The sequence below is a fragment of the Nestor notabilis genome, unplaced genomic scaffold (assembly GCF_000696875.1).
Source record: "Nestor notabilis isolate BGI_N333 unplaced genomic scaffold, ASM69687v1 scaffold4594, whole genome shotgun sequence".
Taxonomy (NCBI): Eukaryota; Metazoa; Chordata; class Aves; order Psittaciformes; family Psittacidae; genus Nestor; species Nestor notabilis.
In genome coordinates this window covers 105,672-130,989 of record NW_009926718.1, presented here as the reverse complement: position 1 = coordinate 130,989, position 25,318 = coordinate 105,672, and the positions used below count along the sequence as shown (strand labels likewise).

Sequence of the window (25,318 nt, the reverse complement as noted above, 5' to 3'; positions counted from 1 at the left end):
AGTGCAAGAGAATTGGGGGAGGGAGCTGAGGGGGGAAAGTGTAACAGTCTGTAATCATGAGACAAGAGTTTACAGTGGAAATAGCGACCATGAATAATGCAACAATTCTCCCCCTGGAGAGGAGGCAGCCTTGGAAAAGAGATTTCTCCAGATCTAATGGCTGCAACAGTCCATTACAGGTGCCACAAGAGACATCCGTCTCCATTTACATACCCATTTAATTAGATTCTGGAGCTAAGAATTGCACACTAATCAAAATCAGAACCACGAGGAACTTGTAACACAAAGACAGCCCCACACGCTATAAGGACAGAGAGTTTCCATCCCATGAAAGGGCCAAAGAGCAGGTATAACCCTTGCCCATGTCCCAGGGGATACTGCAGAATGTGAAAAGGCATCAAAAAAGGTTAAAACAGAGTTCGGGACAATAGATGACTTGAGGCATACAGACACTAAGGACACTAGGACTGCAGCCTAAAAAGGAAATGAATGCCAGAGGGTTGACAGAGACCTATAAAATCAGGAATGCTTTGGAAAAGTGAGTAAGGTTAATAATAATAACCCGTGTTCTTTATTTCTCATAAGCCAAGATTTAGGGGAACACACAGAAATTAACATGCAGTGGTTTAAAACCAAAAAGGTGATTTCCCACCTAGTACAGTAGTAAGTCGTGGAACTCTGTGTCATCTGAGCCTCGGTATAAATGAACTTTAAGATCACACATATTCAAGGATTTGCTCTGCTGCCATCTATTAAACAAGATACTCTGGATGCAAACTCTAGCAGAGAAAACTTTACATTTATCTATAGCATCAAACCAGGAGGTGGTATCTTTAACAATCTTCCCTTCTTGTCTAATTGGTACAACAGAACAGTTTGCTCTCACCTACACAGAACATCCTTGAACCAGAGGTAGCGAGTCTGCTTTAGCCCATGTCTTTAAAAAAGCCTCCAGCTTTTACAAAAGGTCTGGTTTCCTCCTTTTGTCCTTAGTTTAAATATTAAGCTCTTGAGGAGCTGTTATGCTTAATTATCAGGCCCTGTGTTTTTCTAATGGATATTACATGGACTCCATGCACAAATTCACTTTTGCTGCCCTTCCTCATCCATGTTAAGAGTGAGAAGCAGGTGCAATGTTAACCGTAAAATGATTATTCACACAAAATACAGACATTTGCTTTACCTTCTATATAGTTATGACATCGGTGTGCTTTTAAAATATAACTAGAGATAGAGATAATAATCTAGTTGCTATTTTCCAGTGATTTAGGGTGAGGTCTAGTTTAGTTTTATTTTGCTGGTTGTTTTGTTGTTGTTTCCAGTGGGTTTTCCATGTTTGCTTTCAGAAAAACACACTATTCCTGATGTTTGCCTGTGGCCAGGTTAGGGATCCCTAGGCACGGGGCCAATTCTGTTCTTGGTTACTTGGCGTAATTCCATTAAAATCTCTGGGTTTAACTATCAGCTGATGCAACTGAGCATATCCACATTCAAAATGCACTTTCAAAGAACTATTCTGATTAATTCTAGATGAAAACAAGGCTTTCTGGGAGGGATTCTCTGCTCTGTGGGGGTTTCTGCCAGCACCAACACTGCTCTTCTGACTTGGGAATTGCTTTTTCTTTCCTCAAATGTTCTCCAAAGTGAATTTCAAAGTCGTGCATGGACAGACTCCAAATTTTAAACTCATACAGCCCTCCATGCCAGAACCAGAGCCTCAGGGAATGTAACAAACACAACTCATGAGAACAACCAGATGACAGCATATTAATACACCCTGAATGCTATCTACATGTAGAGAAAACTTACACTGCCAACACATGGAGTTAAAGTGATTCTCCAAAAGAAAACCTCCCAATTGTTCCAGGCAATAAGCTGATATCAGCTCCCTTTCTGTTCCACCAAGGGTTAACTAGACTTAGGGACAACAATAAGGAGAAGGGGATGTGGAGCAAGATGTGAGTCAAAAGGAGAGAGGATTCCTGTCCTTCTCATAGCATTAATTAGCGTCTTTTGTCATCTCCCAAGCACAGGAGCATCCCTCCATCTTGAAGGATAGTTCCCTTCCAAACCAATGGGCTGGCACTGGGCTGGCAAAGTACATACAGTGGCAGAGCTGCTGCTGACACGAGCTGGAGAATCAGAGACCGGAGTCAGAACAGAGCCATGAGGATGAGACTGCGTAATTTAGGTACATCACAAAAGACTCATAATTGTCCCCTGAAGCCCTCTCTGGGAAACAGCCTATTCATCTTGATGGGACACCTTCTTCTGACTCAGTCTCTCAGACACTGGCATCACGAGTCTTTCTGCCTGGTGCTTCCTTTTGTCCTTTCTGTTCTTTTTTCCCTCTCTTCTCATTTTCTTTTCTTTTCCTTTCACTTTTCTTTTGTTCCATCCTTTAACAATTTTCAGTCAACCCCAGGGAGACAGTCCCACTCTTATTTGCGAAAATAACTAGTAGCTAAATGACTGACATTTAAAGCGATAGCTTAAGCTTCAGCATTGCTCCGCTGGGAGAAGAATCAGTGATGAGTGTGTGGGGAGAGCAAGGAATAGGATGTGGATCATGCTTCTGAGAGCTTTTCTTTTTTTTCATACAGGCTGCCTGCAGACTCCAGCAGACATCATTTCACTAGAGCATTTATGGAGAACACATTTCTAAGCAAGAAACAGACAGAGATCTGTCCATGGAGTATCAAAAAAAACCCCTAACACTAAAGCATAAATCAAAATGGAGGCCACTACACTAGAAGCCCTAACAAGGATAACAAGAATGTTATCCTTTTTTGATTACCTGCTTTTGTCCTTCTTTTGGAGACAGTAGTGCAAGATCATGCTGACCTGCACCAGCATTTGCGAAAGGATGCTCAGGACTTCAATGGCAGCACGTAGTGCTGTTTAGGGTTTAGGTGCCTTAACTGAACTTGAACATCTCTGGAATAAGTGCACTCTCCACTGATAACCAAGTATGTGCCATTGTACCCTGGTACCTGGACTGTGCACTAGTGTAGACATGACACCAAAAGTAACCACCAGTGGTTCTAGTTTGCTTGGGACAGACATTTGCACTCACACCTTTAAAATCTCCTCACCTCATCTAGGTGAGATTTTTCCATTTTCCACCCAAAAGGTTTCTCCTACCATCAAGAAATACAATCAACCAGCTGCCACTTAATTAGCAGATGGACTATTTATTTGACTTGTCAGATCCCTTAGCAATTTCCCATGATGGAGCTGTCCCGTGGGAGAGCTTTTCTAAGACAGTCATTCAAATGAAATGTCCTTAAAACAAAAGGAATTAGTTTCTCTGCCACGTAGTTTCACCATTTAGTTTCAGAGATTTATAACAGGTAAGACAATCTTGGATAATATCAACAATTATAAGCAATAATCCTTGAGTACAGTTATGACAAAGGATCAAGGACCAGATTCATCAATACAGAGGAATATTGCATCCAGTGGGAACCCAGTTCCCATGCTGCCATTTTGCTGAAATCTCCCAGTGAATCAACTCTCTGCCTACGCCTGTTCCCTGCACTTGGAAAACCTCTTGTAATACCACTGCATGTTAACGTACAGTGTGAATACGTGGTAAAACCTGGTGCCATGCTTCTTGTGGGAACAGCAGGCACTCAGTAGAAAAAACAAACCAAAACCCAACAAAAATACTCCTACCCAAGTTCTGGACGATATAACTTTGTTTTCTTTTTCCAGTCCTCCAAATGGATAACCCAGGGGATTGTTTTGGAACTTTTCCCCATAAGTAGGTATTAAAGAGAATTTCATTGGCGTGGTAGGCATTAAAGAGATTTTCATTGGCGTGGTAGGCACCAAAAGGTACATGCAAAGAATTACTTTGCAAGCTACTGCCTGTACTTGCCACTGACAAAAATGTGGCAGTAAGTAGAGAACTCGTACCATGGTGGGCACTGGGTGTATTAGGTTGGAAGTAAAGAGACTGTGCGTGTTTATAACTATTACTGAGTGATGACAAGCCAAAAGGGGTTCTGAAAGCCTAATCAGCCTCTGCTCTGAGCTGCTCTGCTGGTATATTACATGGGCACAGCAATGCTATTTGACAAAGCCGGTGGCTCTGATTTTTAATAAACACCTGATGGGCTTAACAGTGCTAATAAATTGCATAATCTACTTAGCTGCTGTGTGGTTTGTAAAGGTTTAAGGTACAGTCTATTCATACCTCCAAGAAAGTTGGGCTGGAAACTCTGTAAAAACGAAAACAGTCTCCCAGAGCATAATCTGACACAGAAAACAGGTTATTAAGCAAAACCTCCAAATACAGCGATACTATAAAATTGAAAAAGTCACTATTCCAGTACTGTCTCTGAATAATACCCCCAGTTTTAAATAACAAATCTTTGTAGTCAGAAGACCTCTCCCAACTTTTCTTCTTTTTGATTTCCCTGTGAAAACATATATATCAATCAAGTGTCCTGAAGATCTCTTCCCCTCTGGGTACTTTCTGTGTAAGACGAACAAAAAGACTCACACTTGTGCCATCTACAGGAAAAAAAGTGTTGGGAAAGGAAGGAAAGGGGCCAGATAAATCCCATTTTTTTCCACAAATTCCTTTTATAGCCCTTGGTTGATTTATACAAAAGAACAGAAAAAGCCTAGAGGCAAGACAGCTCATCTCTATGACTGAAAACACATCCCCACCTCAACTGGAGCTTGGGGAACTTGGGTATGGGTTGCCCTTGGATTATTCTGCATGAGATTTTTTTCATCAGCTTTCAATTTGAAGGCTGTTACTCATCCCTTTAGCTCATGTCACGACGAAGTCCCTTGCAGAGAACAGGACCCAGAAGTAGGCTGCTTGACATCCTATATTGTGCAATTTAATTTGGTAAATTGCCTTTTCTGTACTGGTGCTGTAAGGTGCTCAGCTGGAGTCCATAAACTAAATCTTGCCTCCCTGTGGAAATAGCCTGACACAACCCCAATGACACGCTGCAAATACAGTTCTGCTGCGAGCTCACATTGGGAAAGTTAATACCGTTTCTATCCCACATGCAGATTTCTTCTTCTGGAAAAAAATAATACGGGCAGGACACAAAGGAGGCCTAAAGTACAAGTATCTATGAGGAGGACTGACACAAAGCCTTCAAAGGCAGCGAGAGAACAGGCGCCTTTGAATGCCTCCTGGGAACTAGTCTGTGAAGGGACAGGGAGAGGTAGGTCATTTACCCTTTCCTATGCAAGCAGCTTGGAAATGTACCACAAAACATTGCATCCTTAAATATCCCAACCTAGAATTGAGCGTTGGCTGTGATTTTCAAAATGAGGCATGGGAGGGGACAGAAGGTGCTCAGGGGCCACGGAAATGAGCAAGGAAACCTCTCTGAAATGGCACTTACCAGCAAGTACTGGCCACAAGAAACTATGTTTCTTGACAGAAAGCTGCAATTCTCTTTTTTTATCGCTTTCTTGCAAGTTTAGTTTTAATTTCAATACTCAAGAAGTGGTGGAACCAGTCACTGCAGCCTGGTAGACACCAGAATCTTTCTGTCCATCACCACCTCATGGCTCCTTCCAAGACTCCACACACACCATCTTTTTGCACCATCCTATCTCCCATCCACAGCTTCAGTTTCCAGCAGCTCTGGCTCTTCCCTCTTGATGTGCTGCCCCTATATAATTTCCCTTCACATCCTACCCCAAAACAGTCCCTGATGTAGCCCTTGACCCACAGCTCTGCTCCCGCTGCTTGCTCCTCAGCCTTCCTCTCTTCCTGGCTGAGAGAAGCTGCACTGGGATGGGAAAACGTTTTGCTGCAGTGGTATTTTCCCTATGGGTTTGGATCTACTTCATCCACAAACAAACTCACCTCCCCAAAAATGGGAGGCTGCTGTCTTTAGCCAACAGCACCTCAGCCTAATCAAGAGTTTGTTCTGCCTGACAGCCTTTAATCACCAGTTAGCCACTTTACCAAGGGAAAATTTTTATCCTTTCTGCTAGAATTCATTTTTATGACACCTACCATAACAGATTTAAGGAAAAAAAAAAATTAGTCATTAAAATGGTTTATAGAGAGTATTTTTATAATCCACTAAGCTGTTTTCCATTCCGACTGATATGACATCTTCAGCTATAATTTATAAATGCCATCAGTTAACAGGCACAGAATCTTATCCTACAATTTCTCCTCTCATATGTTTTTCCCATTTAAACTTTCTGTTAAATCTTTGCTGTGCTGTTAAATCCAGAGAGATTTGGCCGTAGCTGAAGGGAAGAAAAAAAAAGAAGAAGTTTAAGTAGCTAATTAGTGTCACTGGATTTGGGGCATCCTATCATGAGAGAATATAGAGGATGCATGTCCTCAATAAATATTTCAGGCATTTAAATAAAGCCAATGCCTCCCCCGGCAACCTCTAATATCCTCAAAAAATAGAAGATTTTATAGGCAGTAAGTGGCTGCTTTCCCATATAGGGATGATGAGGACACTGTATCAGGCATATTGACTTCCTTGCATTCTACTGTTCCCACCGTTATTTTTGTTATTGATTGCAACTCAGAAGGGAGTCACTCTAAGAAATACACCTGCATGTGCCAAGGTCCGAACTGAGGACACCCTGGGAGAAAGAGTTTGTTTACAGCCCTCCCAGAATTCACTTCATACACTGATAAAGCCACAGAAATGCCAGACAGTAATTATAATTCCTGCAGTAGTTAGACATTTCCTACTTTTCTCTGCCAAGCTCAGGCTGGAAAACTCCAGACCTCACCACAATCACTGCTACTAAATCACAGCAGGGAAAAAAGAAAGAAAACATAGATTTTTCCTTATTTGCAATATAGCCAACATATCTACGTTGGGTCTGCTGGGAAACTTATGTTGGGCTGCATCTAGTCTTTTGATTATGGAAGGTCCTGACTTGGGAAAAAGTAAGCCCAAAGGAATTGATTTTTGCTTGCTTTATTGTAGACATGAAGGCATTTCCTTGGCTCTGTGTGGGTTAGGGATGGTTCATGGTCTGCTTGGAATCCCTAAAGCCTGGTGGGTTTCCAGTCGCAACCAGTTAAACACTTTGGGCAGTAGTGGGAGGGAAGTGCCCCCAAACTGCCTTCCTTACATGGAGAAGCAGCTTGCAAGACATATGGAGAGAGCAAGCCACTTGCCCACTAGCTTTTATCTAACGCATCCTAATCCCAGTGGGGTGACAGGCTTGGCTCAGACAAGAAGAGGATCCACAGCCTTTCAACCTTTTTTCCCCTAAGGAAGTGTGTCTAGAAAAGAAAAGTTTTGCTCAATTTAGAGTTATCGATAATCTTTCTTCAGTCCTTGAAAATCAAAAAGGAAATTTGAGGGCACATTGGCTGAGATGAATGGAAATTTTCACCCACCACGAAGCCGCCTGGTGCTACACAAAAGTGAAATCAAGAGAAGCCGTCCTCCTTTGTGCAAGGGTTAGTATTTTAAATACAGCTCTGCGAATTTCTTCCCATTGGGAGATGAAATGCTTCCCTGTAGGCAGTGGGGGAGAAGGAGAGCTGTTTCAGTCCCTCCTCTTCCAAAGTGGCTTAGTCATGTCAGTTTTCATCCCCAGCACTGCGCTTGTCCCATCTCTGGCAAGGCTACATGGTGCTAAGGGTGCAGCCAAGCTGGCTGGCCATATGGGCCAAACCCCAGCACCATATCTGGGGAGGAAGATGAAGATTGAAATGAGCAGGTGAATCATGTTCTTGTCCCTTGGGGAGCGGAGATGAATGAGCCTACTCTGCTGATGTGAAGGACATCTTCCTGGTGTCGTAACAGCAATGGGAGAACAGATGGTGAATAATATGGACTGTGGCAACTCAGCATGGCCCCTTAGCACTACCACTTTGCCAGGCTGCTCTGTGGCAAAGTCTGCTTGGGGAAAATGTGCCCAGGGATCCTGCGTGCAGAGGTAGTTTCTATTCACCCACTCAAAGCACCTACACGGCCTTTACACATATGCTGCCTGGTGCTTCCAGAAGAGGATTAGTTCCCCCATCACTTACCAGACGTTATATCCTGCTGCTCATGTGCCAACAGACATGGGAGAGCTCTGGGTATGCACCACACGGCTATCCCCACTTGTGAACAATCTATGGACCCTCCCAAAGGGGGACCAGATTTATAAGAAAGAGCATGCAAACACGAGCCTAAGCAAAATGAGGACAATATGAGACAGTCCAGAAATGCAAAGACGTGTCCTATCCTATGGGCAAGTGCTCGCTCATGTCATTCTACTTATTTATCGACAGTCTGACAGTTACAGAAAGCACGTCTCTCCTTCCAAGCACCAAGCCCTTTCCGCCTAAATGGATGTTACTGAATTAGAGGGGGCTCCAAATATTCCCAGGGTGGCTTTGGTGGTGCCTTATCAATGCCAGCCCTTCCCACTCCCTCCAGTCCAGTCTCACTGAAAAAGAACAAAAAGTAGCCACCAGGATGGGAAAGCATCCCCAAACTCAAGATGTAACTTGTCCCTGAAGCCACTCTTCACATACTGTCTTGCACACCTCAGAAAGAAAAGCTGCTGGCACAGCCAAGGTCTCAAAGGCACAGGTAGGTCATTTGAGGCTTGAAATCAAAGTCTCTGTTAAACCTGGAACATGTCTGAAAAGTGATTAGTCTTTCATCCCGTGCAGAAAAGCCTCCATGGCCCAATGCATCAAATGCTGCTCTCTCAGGACCTCTTTCATGCTGGTGCCTTCACTAATACACAGCTCCATGGTTAGAGCAATGGGACACAGAACCAGAGGAGGCATTCCACTGCGTTCTTTATCTGCTGTCTGTGGATGGGGCCAAACTACAACAAATGTTGATTTAAAGAACATGTTAGAGGCTGTCTCTAATGCACTTGCCACAAGCTTTCAGCTCCCATTTATCACTGTTCCTGATTCTACAACTTTCCTAAAATTCAATTCTTTTTTTTCCTCAATGTACTCTTGCAAGACCTTATTTTCTGGGTTTTTTACCAGTGATATCTCAGTGTATCCACTTGCACATTTTTTTCCTCTCACTTCTTCAGTAAAGAAATGCCACAGAGAAGCCATTAGAGCTCCTCAGTCATCTGATCTTAACAGGAGACTCCTCTGACAAAACAGAAAACAAAGGTGTGAGACCAATGCATGACCTCAAGGCAAGATCTCTTTCTGGGACAGATGAGGACCTGGGGAAGGGGATCAGCTCCCACAAAGGTGTCCCACAGCACTGTGCCAAACCAAGCCAAAGAGGAAGAGCTGAGTGCAACAATGCGAGCTCTGCACCCTCCACCGCAGCACAGCCAGGCAGGGAGCACCCAGTGCTGTCTTTTCCCCTTATCTACCCAAACTGTAGAGCAGACAAATGCCCAGAAATGGGGTGACCCATGTGTGAGCAGGAGGAAAGTGGACCAATAGAGCCATCCTGGTTTATTTGCTGCTGAGCCTGTTCTGCTGCAGACAGCAGCATCACCAGAGACAAGAGCAGAAAAGCACACCTTCCATGGAAAACAGCCTTCAGTCATAATCCTGCTTTTGGCTTGTTCTGTCATTAAAAAAATGGTTTGGATAAAATACAAATAAAAATCCATTAATCCTATTTGCACTATGCTGGAAACAGACCCACAGGGACACTCAGCATCACTTAGAATACACTACATCACATTTAGGTAGTCATGCTCCTGGAGGTATCAGTAAACACTGAAATGCCTCTAAAGATCTGATTTTGGGTACTTACAAACCTAAGCTAACAATCAGGGCCCCAGATACTTGGTAAACAAATACAATGGTGAAGTGCTGCTGTGAGAGTTTACTAAGCTCATGACATGAGGGAGGTGCAACTGGCAAACAGCAGAAACCAGGACAGCCTTGATATTGGTCATGACATCTTAAGTGTGGGGCTTGCAACGGTTACAGGCACAGACAGGAGCAGAACGGCCAAGAAGAAAATCCTGCTGCAGGGAAGGGAAGAACAAGCAAAAATCAGGGTGGAGCATAGTGTTGCTGGGCAAAATCTGCAGGAAAGGTAAGGAGAGCAGTGACGGGATCACAGACTACAAAACCTCCCTGAATGCCTTTGAATCAAGTGAATCTTCTTTAGGAAGGGCTTGATCCACAATCCAGGAAATCAATAGTGCAGAAGCAAGTGCTTGTAGCTGTGGTTTCCCTTCACACTGAGGAGATGTCTAAAAACAAAACCAAAATTGAGACAAATGCTGGCTTTGGAGTAATTCATAAGTGCAAATTAAAGGAAGAAAGGTTAAATCACATCAACCAACTAAATATGAAAACTTAGAAAAATATCTGCAGAGGGACATGGTGTCCCATCACCTGAGGGCATCCCACATGCACCAGCACATCTTACCAACTCTCCTCCTGACTCTGACAGCAAATCCCCCTGAAACATGTTGGGAGACTGGGCTTTTAAGCAGCCAGGAGATACCATCAGCCGAAAACACTGGTGTGTGAGCTCATAGCTGCTGCAAAGAGCATAATTAACAGGGGTATTCATCACCTCACTGCTCTGTGTAGCAAAGGAGGGTTGGATTTGGAGTGCCCACATCAAACCACTCAACACCTGCACAGGAGACCTCGGGAGACCCTTGCCTGGTACACTAAGCAAAACAACAGAGAAGCACCCTTTGGCAGAGCTGCTTTGACTGCAAGTGTCTGTGTGCAGGGATGTGTTTGGGGCTGCAGCATGACCCCATATTCTCTTTCTCACTGTATAACCCCACACTTTGGGGCAAACGGACTGACATGGCAAAGGAAGTGGCGCTGTGATGAAACAGCATGAAATCCAGACCAGGCAACAGTGGGTGCTGATTGTGGGTGAGATACTGTGGGACAGATTTAATCCACCTGGAGCTGCACAAAGGGTTTCATGAAAGGGGCTGGAATAGTCTCTTAACCCTCCCTTCATCAGTATTTTGGGCACAGAGAGAGAAGGAATTTCTCAGAGGAGAGACACTCTCAAACTTCTCAGAAAAATGAGTGCATCCCTGCCTGCCCTGGTACCCACAGGCTGTTCCAGCTGAAGCTGGGAAACAGAAATCTTGGAGAGGAAGTAGATTTCTTCCCAAAGATGGACTCATTACAGGGTTCCAGGTGCCAATTCCTAAAGCAAATTCTTTCAATCTCATGCAGCTTCTTTAAGAAATGATAGATTGCACTGGCTCAGAGGAAACTGTCTGCTCCCTGATAATAAATGAGTTGTTAGCTGAGGTAGCAGACTCCCAGATCCATTTGTGATCCAAAGGGCTTACAGCTGCTTCCCATTTTCGCAATGCCAAAACCACAGAACACGCAGACATCGAGGGATGGGAAGGCAGCCTCCTGCGCCTGTCTGCTTGCTGCTCTCCAGTGGCTAAAGGGAGACTGTCAAGTGCAATTTCCTTTTGATGGAGCCCTTTATTTAATGTAAATTTGCTGTTGTTGAAAGTGAATAATTTGCTGCGTTTGGCTGCAGGCAAGGATAGCTGGGAAAACACTGCAAATCTCACTCCAGCGTGCTACACCTCTGAAGCTCTGGACATGAACCACGCACAAGCGCCTGTAGTCCTACAGCAACACACCTCATTCCTCTGGCTGTAGGCTTCACACAGACAGTGCTGAGACAAACACACTTTCCCCAAAGGCAGCAGTACCAGAGGATGCTGCTCTACCTCAGTCATCTTGACCCCAATTCCCTCCACCCCCAGCCCCCATGACACTGTTCCAGATTCCACTGCACAGCCCTGCCAGCCAACAGGAATGATTTTCTTTTTCCCCTTTATGATTTTAAAGTTGTTCTGCTCGAGTTGCTAGCCTGGATTCACACTTTTACTTTCCTTCCCGAGATAGGCTTGGAACAGGAAACCTGAACATACTTTGCTATCACACTCCCCTGAGATTGCTGTCAAATGGCAATCAGACCTCAGGACCAGAATGGGATGGGATTTGGAGGATCCCCAGGATTTTCAGGTGTGTTTTGATCCATAGTTTTGGGCCTGATTTGACTCATCTGTTAAAAGATGCTACTTTAGAATTTACTCAGGTTTTTTTCAGGCCAAACAGCTTGTTGATTTGGGGTTTTTTTCCTCAAAAAAGCCCACAAGATTTGTTCTAGCACCATGTAGGGCTTAACTGTGCTCTTCCCATTACAGCTAGTGGGGAGTGCTCAGTCAAATCCCAGGGTGCTGTTTTGAAAATGGTACAGTTAGCATCCGAAGGCATTCCTCCCCTGATGAGCCCAACTCTATGGTCCCCTGGAGCCTACTCTTAGGAAAAAGCAGTATCAGCCAGGAGCACATCAACAGAAAGAGGGGAAAAAGAGACTTGCTTAAAGAACAGACAGCAAAAGCAAACCCAGACATTGCTGCTAGAGCCCTGCAAACACTATTGCCGGCAGTGAGCCTATGAAAAGTGAGAAATAGAACAGGCCTAGAGGATGAGAACATGTCCAAGGACAACAGCAGACCCCCATGCTTGAAGGACCACTGTGGTACTGTACCCAAATACAGAAGATTAACCCAAAACAAATAATTTCTATGCCATGAGCATATATTTTCTTCACTTCTTAGCAATACATTAGAATAGCACAACTGAAAACTGCCTGTCTGCAATGTGATGCCTGCTTTGTCAAAGCCTTTACAACCCTTTCCTGCTCTCTCACAGGGAGAGCAGGAAAATGTTTGGTACCACAGAGGTACCACCTTCAGCAGAGTACTGAGGAATTTAGCAGAAGGACATGGTACAGCTGCAGACACTTTGGGGTAAGATTCATCTCACCTACTGCTCAAGGTCCCATGGTAAGCTCTTTAAGCCCAGTTTGCCACCTTGGCTTCTCGTATCGACAGGGAGATAAGCAGGCACCTCTGGAGGGCAATACCTCCTGTACTAAGACGAGTGTCTAACAGTTCAAAAGAATGGCTCACTGGAGAGCTCACTGCTGATTACAGGGGTATCCTTGATAAGTAGCTTAGATGAAGGCATCTAATCCTTAGCCAGAAAAGTCAGAGGGGAGAAGTTAACTTCATGCTTTAAGGACTTAGGACCTGCTGCTTAAGGATGCTGCTACAGCATGTAAGCAGTGTCATGGCACGAGCATCCTGGATCAAGCTTGGGCTTGCTTCTTTCCTCACTCTTCCTCTGTACCTCCACAGATACCTGGCAAAGCAGCACTGACCTAAGCACGCAGTTCTGTTGCTTTACCTGGCACTTCACAGAGAAAGGAAAAGTTCCATTAGGGGACAGTGCATCCAGCATTTGTACTGAAGGCACATGTAAGAACTTCTCTTGAGAACAAGCTTTGATGGTCTAAAGCTTCCCAAGCAAAGAAGAGAATGGTTTCTAACTGACAGCTGCCATCTGAGATGCTGTACATTGGTTTTACCACTCCAGTGTGACTGCTGAGCCTCACTAAAACAGTGGCAATGCTTCAATGAGTTTCCTCTTTAGTAGAGCAAGTCTATACACCCCAAACTAGTTCTAGTTACTCCAGAACAAGGCGATATGGGCGTTTTGGGAAGGGGTCCTCTCTGAAGGTGTGTGGTTGCTCTGGAAGCAGGAGTGGAAATGCAGGAGCTATCTCGCCTCCTTCCTGAGGGCTGCATGGTGAACTCACCCCTAATGATTAGCGCATAAACACAGGCATGTCTGGGAACAGGAAAAGCTGGGTTTCATCTGTGGGTGGCTGTGACTGGGCGACCTCATGGGGATCTGCGGGTTCAGAAGAGGTGCCTGCTCCCTCCATGGTCTCTGCTGAGTTTGGCACACAAGGCTGCTAAGGTGGTAGATGTTATGATATAGATGACTCAATGTTAGAAGTCTGCCTGACTTTATCCACACATTTCTCATGTGTTCCCAAACAAGTAACGGCTTTCAGTGCTTGTCAGTTTAGGCTAATCCAGGTCCCAGCCTCCAGTGAGGGTCTTCTCTCCCCAAAGCCTCCCTCTTTGCTGTCCCCACAACAAACACAGGAGCTCCCCAGTTACCATCCCCACATCTTGAAGCTGCACACAGTGGGTTTTTGTTAGCACAGTCATAATGAGTAGAGCAGAGAAGACCTCAGAACCAGGACAGGCTGGAAGGCTGAGTTAATTCTGATTAAATCTGTGAAGTGCACTCGGCTCTGCCTTTGCCCAGGACTAGGGACAGCTGCTGTGCCCGACTGTTTTTCTGGGACAGTGAACTGGAAACAGCATTGCTGCATGGGCTGTGCCTCAGCTCGCTTCCTCAGCCTTGCTTGTAACAGCAACGTCCCCACAGCCTCTTCTATTACTTCCTTTGGTAGTTCATTAAAGACATTAATCACCTTCTGCACAAAGACATTTCCCCCTGAACTCCCTGCAGGCCAGGCCTCTTTCTCAGCCTTGGCTCTAGTGGTTACTTCAATTCTTTGCAGACACAGTGCTGGCAGCCCAGACCTGCCCCCATTTCCCCGCTGGTCTGCGTCTGTGCTAGACACCCATCAGTCACCCCCAGGGTGACCCTCCTCTGCCATGTGTGTTCCAACAAGAGCCTCCTTTCCAATTAACCTTCACCCCACTGTGGTCTACGTCCCAGCATGTGTTGTCTCCCTTTTCCATGGCCAAACAGTCCCATCTCAGGACCAACACACAGCCACCCGCTCACGTGCGTATCATGCAATAAGCCATGTATAAAAGGTACATGCACATCATGCAATAAGGATGCAAGACATCGTGCTGCACAGGCTGACTGAAGGTGAAGGACAAAGGCATACTGGGACTGTGGCTGCAGACTGTGTTATACATGCTGGCAGTTTGCAATAACCACACCATGCAGAGGATTCTATGCTCTAGGCACCCAGGTTTGGCTTTGCAGCAGTTGCACCAAGGAAGAGGGAGGCCAGGAGAGAGCTAAGCTGCCATGCTGGACAGATGGATGACACCAGCAGGCTCCAGCTTATAGTTGGGCAGAAGGTGGCAGAGCCCTTAGAAAGCAAAATCTCCTCTGGCTTTGCTAAAGGCTGAAAAGAGAGAAAAGGGAAAATGCCAGCTACATCATGTCCACAGTCCCTCTAGGACTGGTGCCTGTCCTCTTTCCCATAATGGGTCTCCAAGCACTGCTCCTGACCCCGCATTTCTCCATCCTCTGTCCCTGTGTGCTCTCTGCTGGACTAGCCTGGGCTCTCCCCACGAGCTCTAGTGCCTGCTGATAATTTTTTATGCTGTTCACCTGTCAGAATAACACCACCATCCTCTTTCTCATACGTCACACTGTATGGGGTGTAGATGCTGTGTGTGGAAGGAAAGCTAACAAGGCTTGAGGCACTCAGGGAATATTGGCAGGCCAGCAGGAGAAAAAACACCACTGAACCAGTGTAGTCACTGATGTCTTTTGCTCATTGAAGTTTACCTCTAGCAAAGATCAAAGCAAATCATTTGAGAGGGTGGGGAGGTGAGAAATAGCCCTCCCCTTACATGGGAGATCCTTTCACAAACAGGTTACCTACAGCTGCTTCTGTATCTCTCCTGTGACCCTCCAGCCCGCGACCTTTCATTTCCCCCCCACTTGATCTCTATTAGCACAGTTACAGGACCTCGCTTATTAAATCAAAGCCCAGACTCCTATAGCATAGAGATGCAGACACATATGCTATATTCGCATGAGAATCCTGCCATCAATTGTATGCTACATCTCAATCTTAGACATCAGTTGTTTCCTTCACTCCTCCACTCTGTCAAAAACAAATAAAATCCAAAAATGAAAAGACCCTCTTGAAGAAGCCAAGATATGGCAATTTGTAGCTGTTATTTGCCTCTCCATTGCCGATTACTACTACTTCCTCAAGGGATCAATCACTGTTGTGGTGCATAAGCATGTCTCCTCATGAACTGCAACCCTGGATGAGGATTGACAAGGGTGTGGTTTACAGACAATAGGGAAAACAATCGATATATGTTAATAACAAAAACCAACATTGCTGGAGGGGTTTTTTTGTCCTTTTGTGTTGGTGTGGTGCTTAGTGTTTTTAAGAATGTCCCAGAGGGAACAACCAGGTCTGGCTGCTAAAGGGCAGCGTGAGAAATTCAACTAGAGACTCATTATTGTGTATTTCAGCAGGTGAGCAGGGAACAGTTTCTGCTGGAGAGCATTCTGTTATTATTCTAATCATTTGGTATTATTTTGAACTGGGGTTTTTTGCTGGGATGATGGCAGATTTCTAATAGCTCAGTTCAACCCCTCTTCTGCATCTTGCCCAATACCTGCCTTCCACAGGTATTCCCAGAGGGCACCCCATGCTCTACCAGACAGCACTTTTCTCTGGGAAAAACATTACCCTGTTTCAATTCTACACAACTAAACGCAGAGAAGTAAAAATCTGTCTCTCTTTAAAAGAATGCCATTGAAATAAATGCATCTTTGTCTTCAGACTTGTGTTAATACCGCACCCCAGAGAATTTGGATCTGCAGAATATTAAAGTCTCCCTGACTTATTACCTCTTTAAGGAGCATGTTGATTTTGTGTTTGCTCTGAGCTCCACGTGTTACTGAAGCTAACCAAGACTGTTTCCATTTCTACTGGCAGAGAGCTATTGCCTTTGGGGCCCTAACCCTATTAAGGGAAATGTAAACATATATATCTAAAATTCCCACTACAGTTTTGGTAAGGAACAGTGAGCTTCCCCACACTGCCTTCCTTGCAGCCACGTGAAGATTTCCACTCTCACCTTGCTAAATATGCCAAAAAATAAAGCCCATGTATTTCTGGCTTAGTAGGATCCCCATCACATGAAAAAGCTTTATTTTTAGAGAAGGAAGGATAAGCTGTGAGTGAAAGCTGTGACTATCACACAATGGACAGGTCTGGCCTCTGCTGCTCACTGTTTCTCACATCCCTTCTCTACCTGCTGCAGAGCCCAAATTTTACTCTTCACTCTATTTTTTGCTTATCACCAACAAGTATTTGGGATCCTTTTCAGATGAGCAGATAGGTTTGTAGATGTGAAGTTCCCTTACTCCTCCCTCTGGTTTTTCCTAATTGTGTCATCTCAGTTTTTCTCTGCAGGCAACTCTCCCACAACCCAGGATAAAAAATTAAATACTTTAAAATAGCCATGCAAAGAATAAGTGCCCCCATGCCTTTTAGAGAGAAATGGACACAGAAGACCAGGAGAAACCCATTCATGATGTGCATTGCCAGCATCTCAGCAGGGCTGCCCATGTCAAATGACAGTGGAGCCCCATCAGTGTCCCTGCTGATGATATTGGAGCATGTTCACCCAAGGCTCTCTATGCCCAAGACTGCGAAGGCAAACAGACAATCCTCCCTGTCTTGGCAGCCGTAGCTGAGTAAATGGCTCAGAAGTCATGTTTTAAATGCTTTTCCTTCTTGGTGAAAGCATATGGGACAAGCTCCCACCTTCTTCAGTGGCAACTGTGAGTGCCAAGGACCCAGAGCCCCTGCAGAGACCTTGGACTCAGGAGGTTGGTGTCACCCATAGGACCTGCTCCCTCCTGTTTGGCAGGATTACACCTATCAGAGTCCTTCTTAAGGCTGGAGCTGACTCTGTGGGGTGCTGGCATCTCACTAAACAAACATGCGCTTACAAGGAAAGCTACAGCCCATGCCTGCCAGAAATTGAGCATCCTTAACCTCAATTTGATCTAACGTGAATTGATGTTCTGTGATTCATCTGCCTGAAACACAACTTTTCCTATTACAAAAATCTAAGGAGATGTATTTCCTTGTAATACCTATGTTATATTAATCAGGCTGCATCTGATCATTAAATCCATGTTTCTGCTGGCTTAACTGACATTAAATAGTCATAGCTAGCATCCTGAGCTCTGCAGGGGAAAAAAAATCCCAAAGCACTTAGACAAGATTTCTGACACTGCTAAAATAAAAACAAGTCTACCAACACCACAACAATTACATACTATTACAGGGCTTATTTAGACTGTGGAAGTTTAATTATAAAAATTGCATTTTAATTGATTGCTGCTGGAATAATTACTGCAACACCTTTCTAAGAAATGCCGACCATCATATGTTTGTCAACAAAGAAGCTTCCTTTAAATTCAACATGCAATAATGGTTTAATTAGGCCAAATTTAGATCCTCATTTGAGAACATTCAAATGTTTGCCTATTCCTTCCTGTCTCTGGGAGGTAATTTATGAGATAAAAAGCAATCTCCAGGAATACTCTATCTATATACATAAGTATCTAAGAAAAAGAAGAAAAAGTAATACTTAATTTCATAGCTGATCTAGATCTAAGCTTGCTGCTATTGATAAGAACATAAGCACAGAATGAGTGATTGCTACAAATCCCTCTCTAATTGGTGCTGTGAGGACTTCATAAAATATGAACAGATTCCAAACTACATGTTCATTTTCTAATATGCAGAACAGATTCAACTGTTGATACTCTAGCAGCACCCACAGCCTGTACTCATTCTGAGGACCCCACAGTAACTGTAGCTGTGTATACACAGGAGGAGAGGGATAAATAATTCATTGGTTTTCAGCCTCTTTACACGTTTTTTTTCAGCTGCAAAATCCTGCTGCTGTCCAGTGCAGACCTCTCTGTTTCAGGTATGCAGCTCCTGAAGGTCCCTTCTCAGTAGCCCAGCACCTAAGTACACAAAAGCTGATGGCTGCATCAGCAAAGCCACAGAGCACAGTTCTGGACAGAGGGTTATTTTTGGTCACTGGTCATCCCTGCAAGTGATGACCTGAGTTTTGCAGGGACAAATTTACCAAGCTGGTGATTCACCTCTTGCTCAACAAGGCATGTCCCCCAGGTCACTGACAGAGAAGTCTGACGCTGAGCCATCCTCTTCCCTGCGCAGTGAGAGCAACCACCACCATCTGCCTGATGCTGCTGGGACTCACCTGGGGACTCCAGCAGAGGCCAAAAGCAGGAGTCTCTGCGCCACAAATTAAATAAAGCCATGGAGCTGTGGCTGAAGCAACTTGTATTCCCCAAGGACCTGGGCTTTGCACAGGATGGGGATGCGCGTTACACGTGCACGAATGGAGGCTGAGATAAAGAATAAGAGAAGAACTATTCTCAGCACTGGTTATCTCAAGTAAGCAACGTCTCACCCTTTTGCTGCCAAAACAACACTATGCTTGTGCCCAATGCACACTTTCCAGGGATAGGAATTTGCAGCTCTCTCCCCTAAGCTTCAGACCTCCTGTGACCTTGCATCAGGCACAGAGGCACGCCTCACAGCAACAGCCCAGTAACAACAGCATCCTCCTGATAGTTTATAGATTTATCACTTTCATGGGTATTATTGTTACCAACTGAGGATCATCACTAGCACATCATTAACGGCTCCCTATCACTGTCACTGGTGCACAAATAGGGGCATCTCATACTGCAAATTCACCTACTGTCACACCAGAGCTTGCTCATCCTAACTGGCAAGCAGATACGTGTCAGGCAGAGGTAGACAGTGTCACAGTTGATGCTGAGACATCTTTTGCATATGATCTCCTTAGACAGGGTGCTGTCATTTTGCTGCAGTTCATCCTGCCACTTCATCATTGCCTCACAAGCTGCCCAACAAGGCTTTTTACTTCTGCCATCACCGTTGATTTTTAATATACTTCCTGTATTGCTGCTGATGCTGGTGCCATAAGGATATCATTTAGCACACGAGGATGGATGCTAGCTATGGGGCTAGGATGCATAAGTCATCGTCATATGTCCTTTTAGAGACCCTGATGGGGGCAGCTCCAGGTTTATGGGGTCCAAACACTCTTGACTTATCCGTCAGAGAAACAGGTAATGCCAGTGACAAGGAAATGCTGTGTTCTCTATCTCCATGGGAACAAAACCTGGTACTTTTAACTGGTAGCATGGCCAGTCTTTTCTCAAAAGACAACGACCACTGCATGGGCAGGGTTTTTATTCTCTGCAAATAAACAGATCTTTCTGCTGATATCTAGTCTTGGCAGATGGAATTTGCTGGAAGATGAGGAAGGAGATAATTCCTGGCAAAAGTTTCATTCCAGCCTGTAGTACTAAAACCAGGTCTCCTAATTGCCTGGGTTTTTTTGGGTTGGGTTTTTATCTCCTATAAGGTAAACGGAACACCACCTTCTTTAGTGCTTACAAAACAAATGCTGCCTTCCATAGTCAGGCAGGACTTAGGAAGTTTTTAATTATAAGAAAAGAAAAATGAGGACAAGCAAAGTTGGGCTGTGCGCAGTGCTCTGCTGGTCTGATCTAGGACAATGTGCCCTACATAGAGCTCAAATATAACATCCTTTGGGAGGCTGTCTTGCTTCCATTCAGCTTTTGTGAGACCACCGCTGCCCCTGTGGTACTAATGACAGATTTCTGAAGCATAACTAGTATCGTGGTCTTGCTATCAAGGTTAGTGCTGTAAACAAAACCATTAGTGGCAGGCATGGAGAGGGAGAGAAAACTATGCACAGATGGAGAATTTATTCTAGTGATATTCTTGCAGTTTCTGCTTTCTTCCTGCTATCAGCACTGAAATAGTTCATCCTCAGCCACAGTCAGCAACTCTACCCCAGGAGGGTGATGCTTTCCCTTGATAGATAGACGGTCTGCCTTCTTAGTTCTATTTGTCTAGTTTTCCTGCCAAGGAAGTGCCATTGGATTGAGCTGAAATAGTTGCTTTTCCTTGATGGAAACCTTGTAGCTGGCAAATAAGAGAGATATTAAGGAAAATATAAAATCTTTAGATGTGTCATTAGACACTCCAATGAAAGAGTGGCCGAACTTATTTCTCTCTTCTATGTCATACTGTCCAGGAAATTCCTGCAAACTTGTATTTGCAAACCCTCCAACAGAAAAAAAATCACAACTTCTTTTTTTTTTTCCTTCAAAGAGCCTTATTAATTCTCCTATTCCTGCTTCTGTTTGCAGGAAAGCACCTTTCCCTTCTGCGTATTTCTCAGTGGAGAGAACAGTTTGTGTCCACCTCTACCCCACTCTCCACATGACTAAACTGCAGAAAGGATGTTTTGATGAGTCAAAAGGGATACGACAGACGTGAGCCAACAACAAATCCAACAGGCTTTGCAATGAGAAGGGTTCCTCCAGGCTCTCCTGGATGCCCTCATACACACACCCAGGCTCAGAGAGTGAAACCAGCGTCTGACACCAGGTCATACTGAGAAATTCTCTGTGCATCGCATCCTAGAGGTGCAAGCCCCTGTGCACAGCGCCAAGCAACTCTCTCCGAGGGAAACAAACACTGCACCAGCCCCTAATGCAACCACAGGGCTGTGTTACAGGTTCTGTTTTCCTCTGGTTCCCTCCTGATCTTGTTCATTGCTGCCAATCTTGGCAGTTTTTAGTTTTCCTGGCTATATCGCATAACATGAGCAGCACAGGTAAGGTGCTATGCTTTAGCAGGGTGCACATACACCCTAAAATCAATTTTGTGGTGCAAATTCACTCTCTAATACTTGTTTTTAGAGCAAATGATTTTGCTTATTTGTGAAACTAGAACTTTCTTAGCTCTCTCTCATTATCAGGCATGCCCCTTATTTTGGATCCAGACTCCACTTGCACCAAGCTGCTGTTTTCTGCTAGGTCTTTCTTAAGTTACAAGGACAGATGGCTAAACTGGGGCTGAGGAAGAAGTTCACACAAACCAGAGACTTCTGCACACCCTGTGGGTGGAAAGGGGTGTCTTTGTTGTACATCACGGCTATAGGAGATATGGGAATGAAACCTCAACATAATGAGCTAGGCAGAAGTTAGAAAAACAAGAGGAAACTAATTGTTGGGGGCTTATACCACTTTGGAAGCAATGAAAGAGAAAATGCAAGACATGCTGAATAATGGCAGCGCTACCTCACCCCTGTGTCTTAGCACACACCAAAGTGATTCAGGAATCCTTTACCCTTGTGTTTGGGGATTTCTTGCATGGACCCTAAAGTCGAGTTGCACGTCTTCAGCAAGATGTTCAGTACTTTAGACACAAAAATAAAGTCAGGAATAAAGAAGCCAAAGTAAGAGGAAGCACAGCAAACGCCACTACTTACAGGTGTATGTCATTTCAAAGCTGTCACTGATGTTCACAATATCGATCTGGGGAAGGAGTTTAGGGGGTTCCGTGAGCTGAGACAACGCAAACCTAAAAGCCGCATGTTCCTGGGACTGTTGATTAGGAAATAACCCCCCTGGGGAGAAAAACAGAACAACAAGAAGAAAGGTCTTAAAGACACCCATATCAGCAATCTTTTCAGTCCAAAATATTCCTGCAAGAAGCGGCTATAGCTCCCCAGCTCAGGAATCACCTCTACACTCGAAATCCTCCAGCACATGAGACCCAGGGGTTTGTGCCTGCTGTGGACAGACTAGGAGCAGAAAACCTTTCCAGCAACATTATGCAATGCCTGGATCACATTTAGGAACCCTGGTGTATCCCTGGGCCCAGCAGCCTGCAGGGTCGGGCTGAACCACAGGATCTGGCTCAGCCTCCTCAGCCCCATAACTTTAAAGGAATAGAAATAGAAGCACTGCCAATGTTACCTTTCTAAAGGAGGAATGAGTCTTTCTTCATCCTCCCCTCACTTGTAATTAGGCTCAGCTTAAATCCTGCTGACTAAAAGGAGGGGTTTGCTCTAGAAGGGTGCAGGGGTTTCCCCACACTATGGGACTCCGGAGTATGGTGCAGACTGGTGGAGCCTGGCTCAATAGGCATAGCTCTGGGGGGATGGGGACCCAGAGCAACATGGGACCCATGGCCATACAACTGCTGCTACTGCAAGTGTGCTGCATGGAAAACCCTTCCATTTAACGGGAGACAGTTGTCCGACTCAAAGAGGACAGGGAATCAAAAGCTTGACTCTCAAAGGGATCGATCTGAGCTAAAGTACAGGCAAGCCCAGAATCACAGGATGAATTATAGGATAGGAACTGGGACCAGGCTGGAGGCAGACTTAGACCTTTTCTCCCCCAGCAGGTACCTGGAACAAAGTGCTGCGTTAACCCGGCCCTAGGAAAAGTTTCCCGCTGCTCCCCCAGCAGGAAACTTGGCTTGCGGCAGATCCCTTCACAGCCACCAGAAAATGCTATTAAATTCAGGCTGTCTTGTAATCTATATGCATTTAAAGGGAGCACTGTTATTGGCATTTTACAAGTAGGGAAACAAAGCTCTTAGCAACAAGGTAGAATTAAAATAAAGCAGCAGAAAGCGTCAAAGCCCACCCTCCAGGGCTTGGGGAAGAAACAAATGAGCAAGGACCTGCTATCAACGGCACTTTGCACATCCATAGTACAGAGGGCATCTCCTTGTGTGGAAAGGGCTATTTGTGCATGAATATCCTCTCGCCTCCCCCGTTCCTCCCCCTCCCCAGCCTAATCATGCGTGTCAGAGGAGTAATGCTCGTAGCCGAGTTAAGCTATTAAAAAACACATTCGTTGAAAGGGAAAAAAAAAGAAAAAGATCTGGGATGTTGCACAAATTTGGGGTAAAGGGGAGGCAGGAAGGGAGGGAGGCAAGGATGCAGCATCAACAGCAATAAAAGCACTGATTGTGCAGCTGGACTCGGGCAGGAGTTGCCTGAACTTGGTGGATTAGCAATTGATTGGCATTGTAAAAAGAAGGGAGGCGGGAAAGAAAACCGGCATGCGAGGGAAGAGAATGTGGGACTAGGTTGCAAACCATTATCCGTAAAGATCAATGGGAGAGTAATAATCAACCTGGGGAGGGAGGAAGAGGAGCACTGAGAAGTTACAGCAAGGGAGAAGGGAATCAAACAGGCACTGCTGGTGCGCAGGGGAAGCAAATAGCATGAAATAAAAAGAGACTTCAATGCAAAAATCTTCCTCCAATAGCTATGCCCTTATTCTTTAGCAACAACAACAGAGAGCGCCTGTTTGTTACCTCTCGTCCCAGTTACCTACAGATGAGAGCATCCTCACCAAAATGTATAATGCAACCGCTGATTTTGCAAATGCAGCAACGCACAATGGCAGCCCAGGCATTTCTCGGAGCAAGAAACGAGCTAATTTTCTCGTGCTTCCTCCATTTCAGAGGCACTTTTCTCCGTCGGTGTTGGTGTGTATGCAGGCATTTATTCCCAATCTTCCCATCCCCCAAAGCCAAATTGATACATCTCTGCTCTTGCAAAGCTGGTACCAACGCACAAATCCAGCCCTGGTTGTTCACCCCCTCGCGCTCTCTCACACATATACACACATAGAGACACAATTTTGCCTTTACAAGCAAAGGAACGGGTCAGTTTTCCCCCCCACACCGCCCCCTCTCCACCCCTACCCACTGGCCGGGGAACATCTCTCCCCCGCGCCCTGCACTCACCTATCTGGATATTGTTGGGGAAATTGGCCCCTAACACCGCCCCTAGGAAACTGGTGCAGAAGAAGGCAAAAATGTGCTGCATATTCCCTTTTGCATTGGCGAAAAAGAAGCCCAGTTCCAAGCATAGATTTGATTTTCCCCCCGCTCCGCTCTCTTTAGCCGCCTCTCCCGACTCCCCTCCGCGGCGCCTTCGGGGCTGCGCTTCTCCCCCGCCCGGAATCCAGCGCTGAGGCTGCTGCTCGACACCGCCTGGCAGCAGGATCAACTGAGCCCCGGGAGGAAGAAAGAGAGCCCGCTCCTCATCCACAGCCCTCCCCCGCCACACACAACACACGCGCACGCACACGCCAGGCGCTTCCACCCAGCTCATTCCCCTTCTCCCAGTGGGAGCTACAGCTGGGTACCGCATCCTCCCCCCTCCCTCCTCACCCCGGCTATTCCCCCCGGGGCTCTAAGGGCAATTCCCACCTACCCCTCAATTCCCGGCTTTCCCCCTCAACTTCTCTTGGCACGAGCTAGAAGGAACCTGCGTATCAGTAGGTGGCAAACTCCTCTAGAGAAAGGGCTTAAACTCCTCTGCCTCGGATCCATCGCTTCCCAACCTGAGCTCTCACCCCGAGGTCCAGGAGTTGAACAGATCAGTCTCTACAGCCTGGCTCATTAGGATCACAAAGGGGTCATAAAAAAATCATAAAATGGTTTGGGTTGGAAGGGACCTTAAAAAAGATATAGTTCCAACCCCCTGCCACGGACAGGGACACCTTCCACCAGACCAGGTTGCTCCAAACCCCGTCCAGCCTGGCCCTGAACACTGCCAGAGATGGGACAGACACAGCTTCTCTGGGCAACCTGTGCCAGTGCCTGACCACCCTCACAGTAAATAATTACTTCCTAGCATCTAATCTAAATCTACCCTCTTTTACTTTGAAGCCATTCGCCCCTTGTCCTATCACTACATGCCCTTGTATGCTGCAAACGTGCTTTGGAAGGAAGGATTTCAGAGCAACAGATGTGATCCTGAAGGATGAAAAAGGGACCATCACCTTTCTCATTAATTTTTCCATACCCACCATTAA

General features: G+C 45.4%; 1 protein-coding gene across 3 annotated transcripts in view; it reads right to left on the bottom strand.

The window, feature by feature from the left end:
- The window catches only part of GRIA1 (glutamate receptor, ionotropic, AMPA 1), a 118,714-nt gene extending 94,227 nt beyond the window's left edge, over positions 1 to 24,487 (bottom strand). For 2 of the 3 annotated variants that reach the window (XM_010013677.1, XM_010013676.1), the window contains exons 1-2: positions 24,243 to 24,487; positions 21,961 to 22,098 (exon numbers count right to left, since the gene is read on the bottom strand). In XM_010013677.1, the coding sequence (XP_010011979.1) occupies positions 21,961 to 22,098; positions 24,243 to 24,324 (220 nt within the window). In that variant the 5' untranslated portion in view covers positions 24,325 to 24,487. The remainder of the gene's footprint in view (positions 1 to 21,960; positions 22,099 to 24,242) is intronic. The other variant, XM_010013678.1, reaches the window with a different exon arrangement.
- Between the last annotated feature and the right edge of the window lie 831 nt (positions 24,488 to 25,318).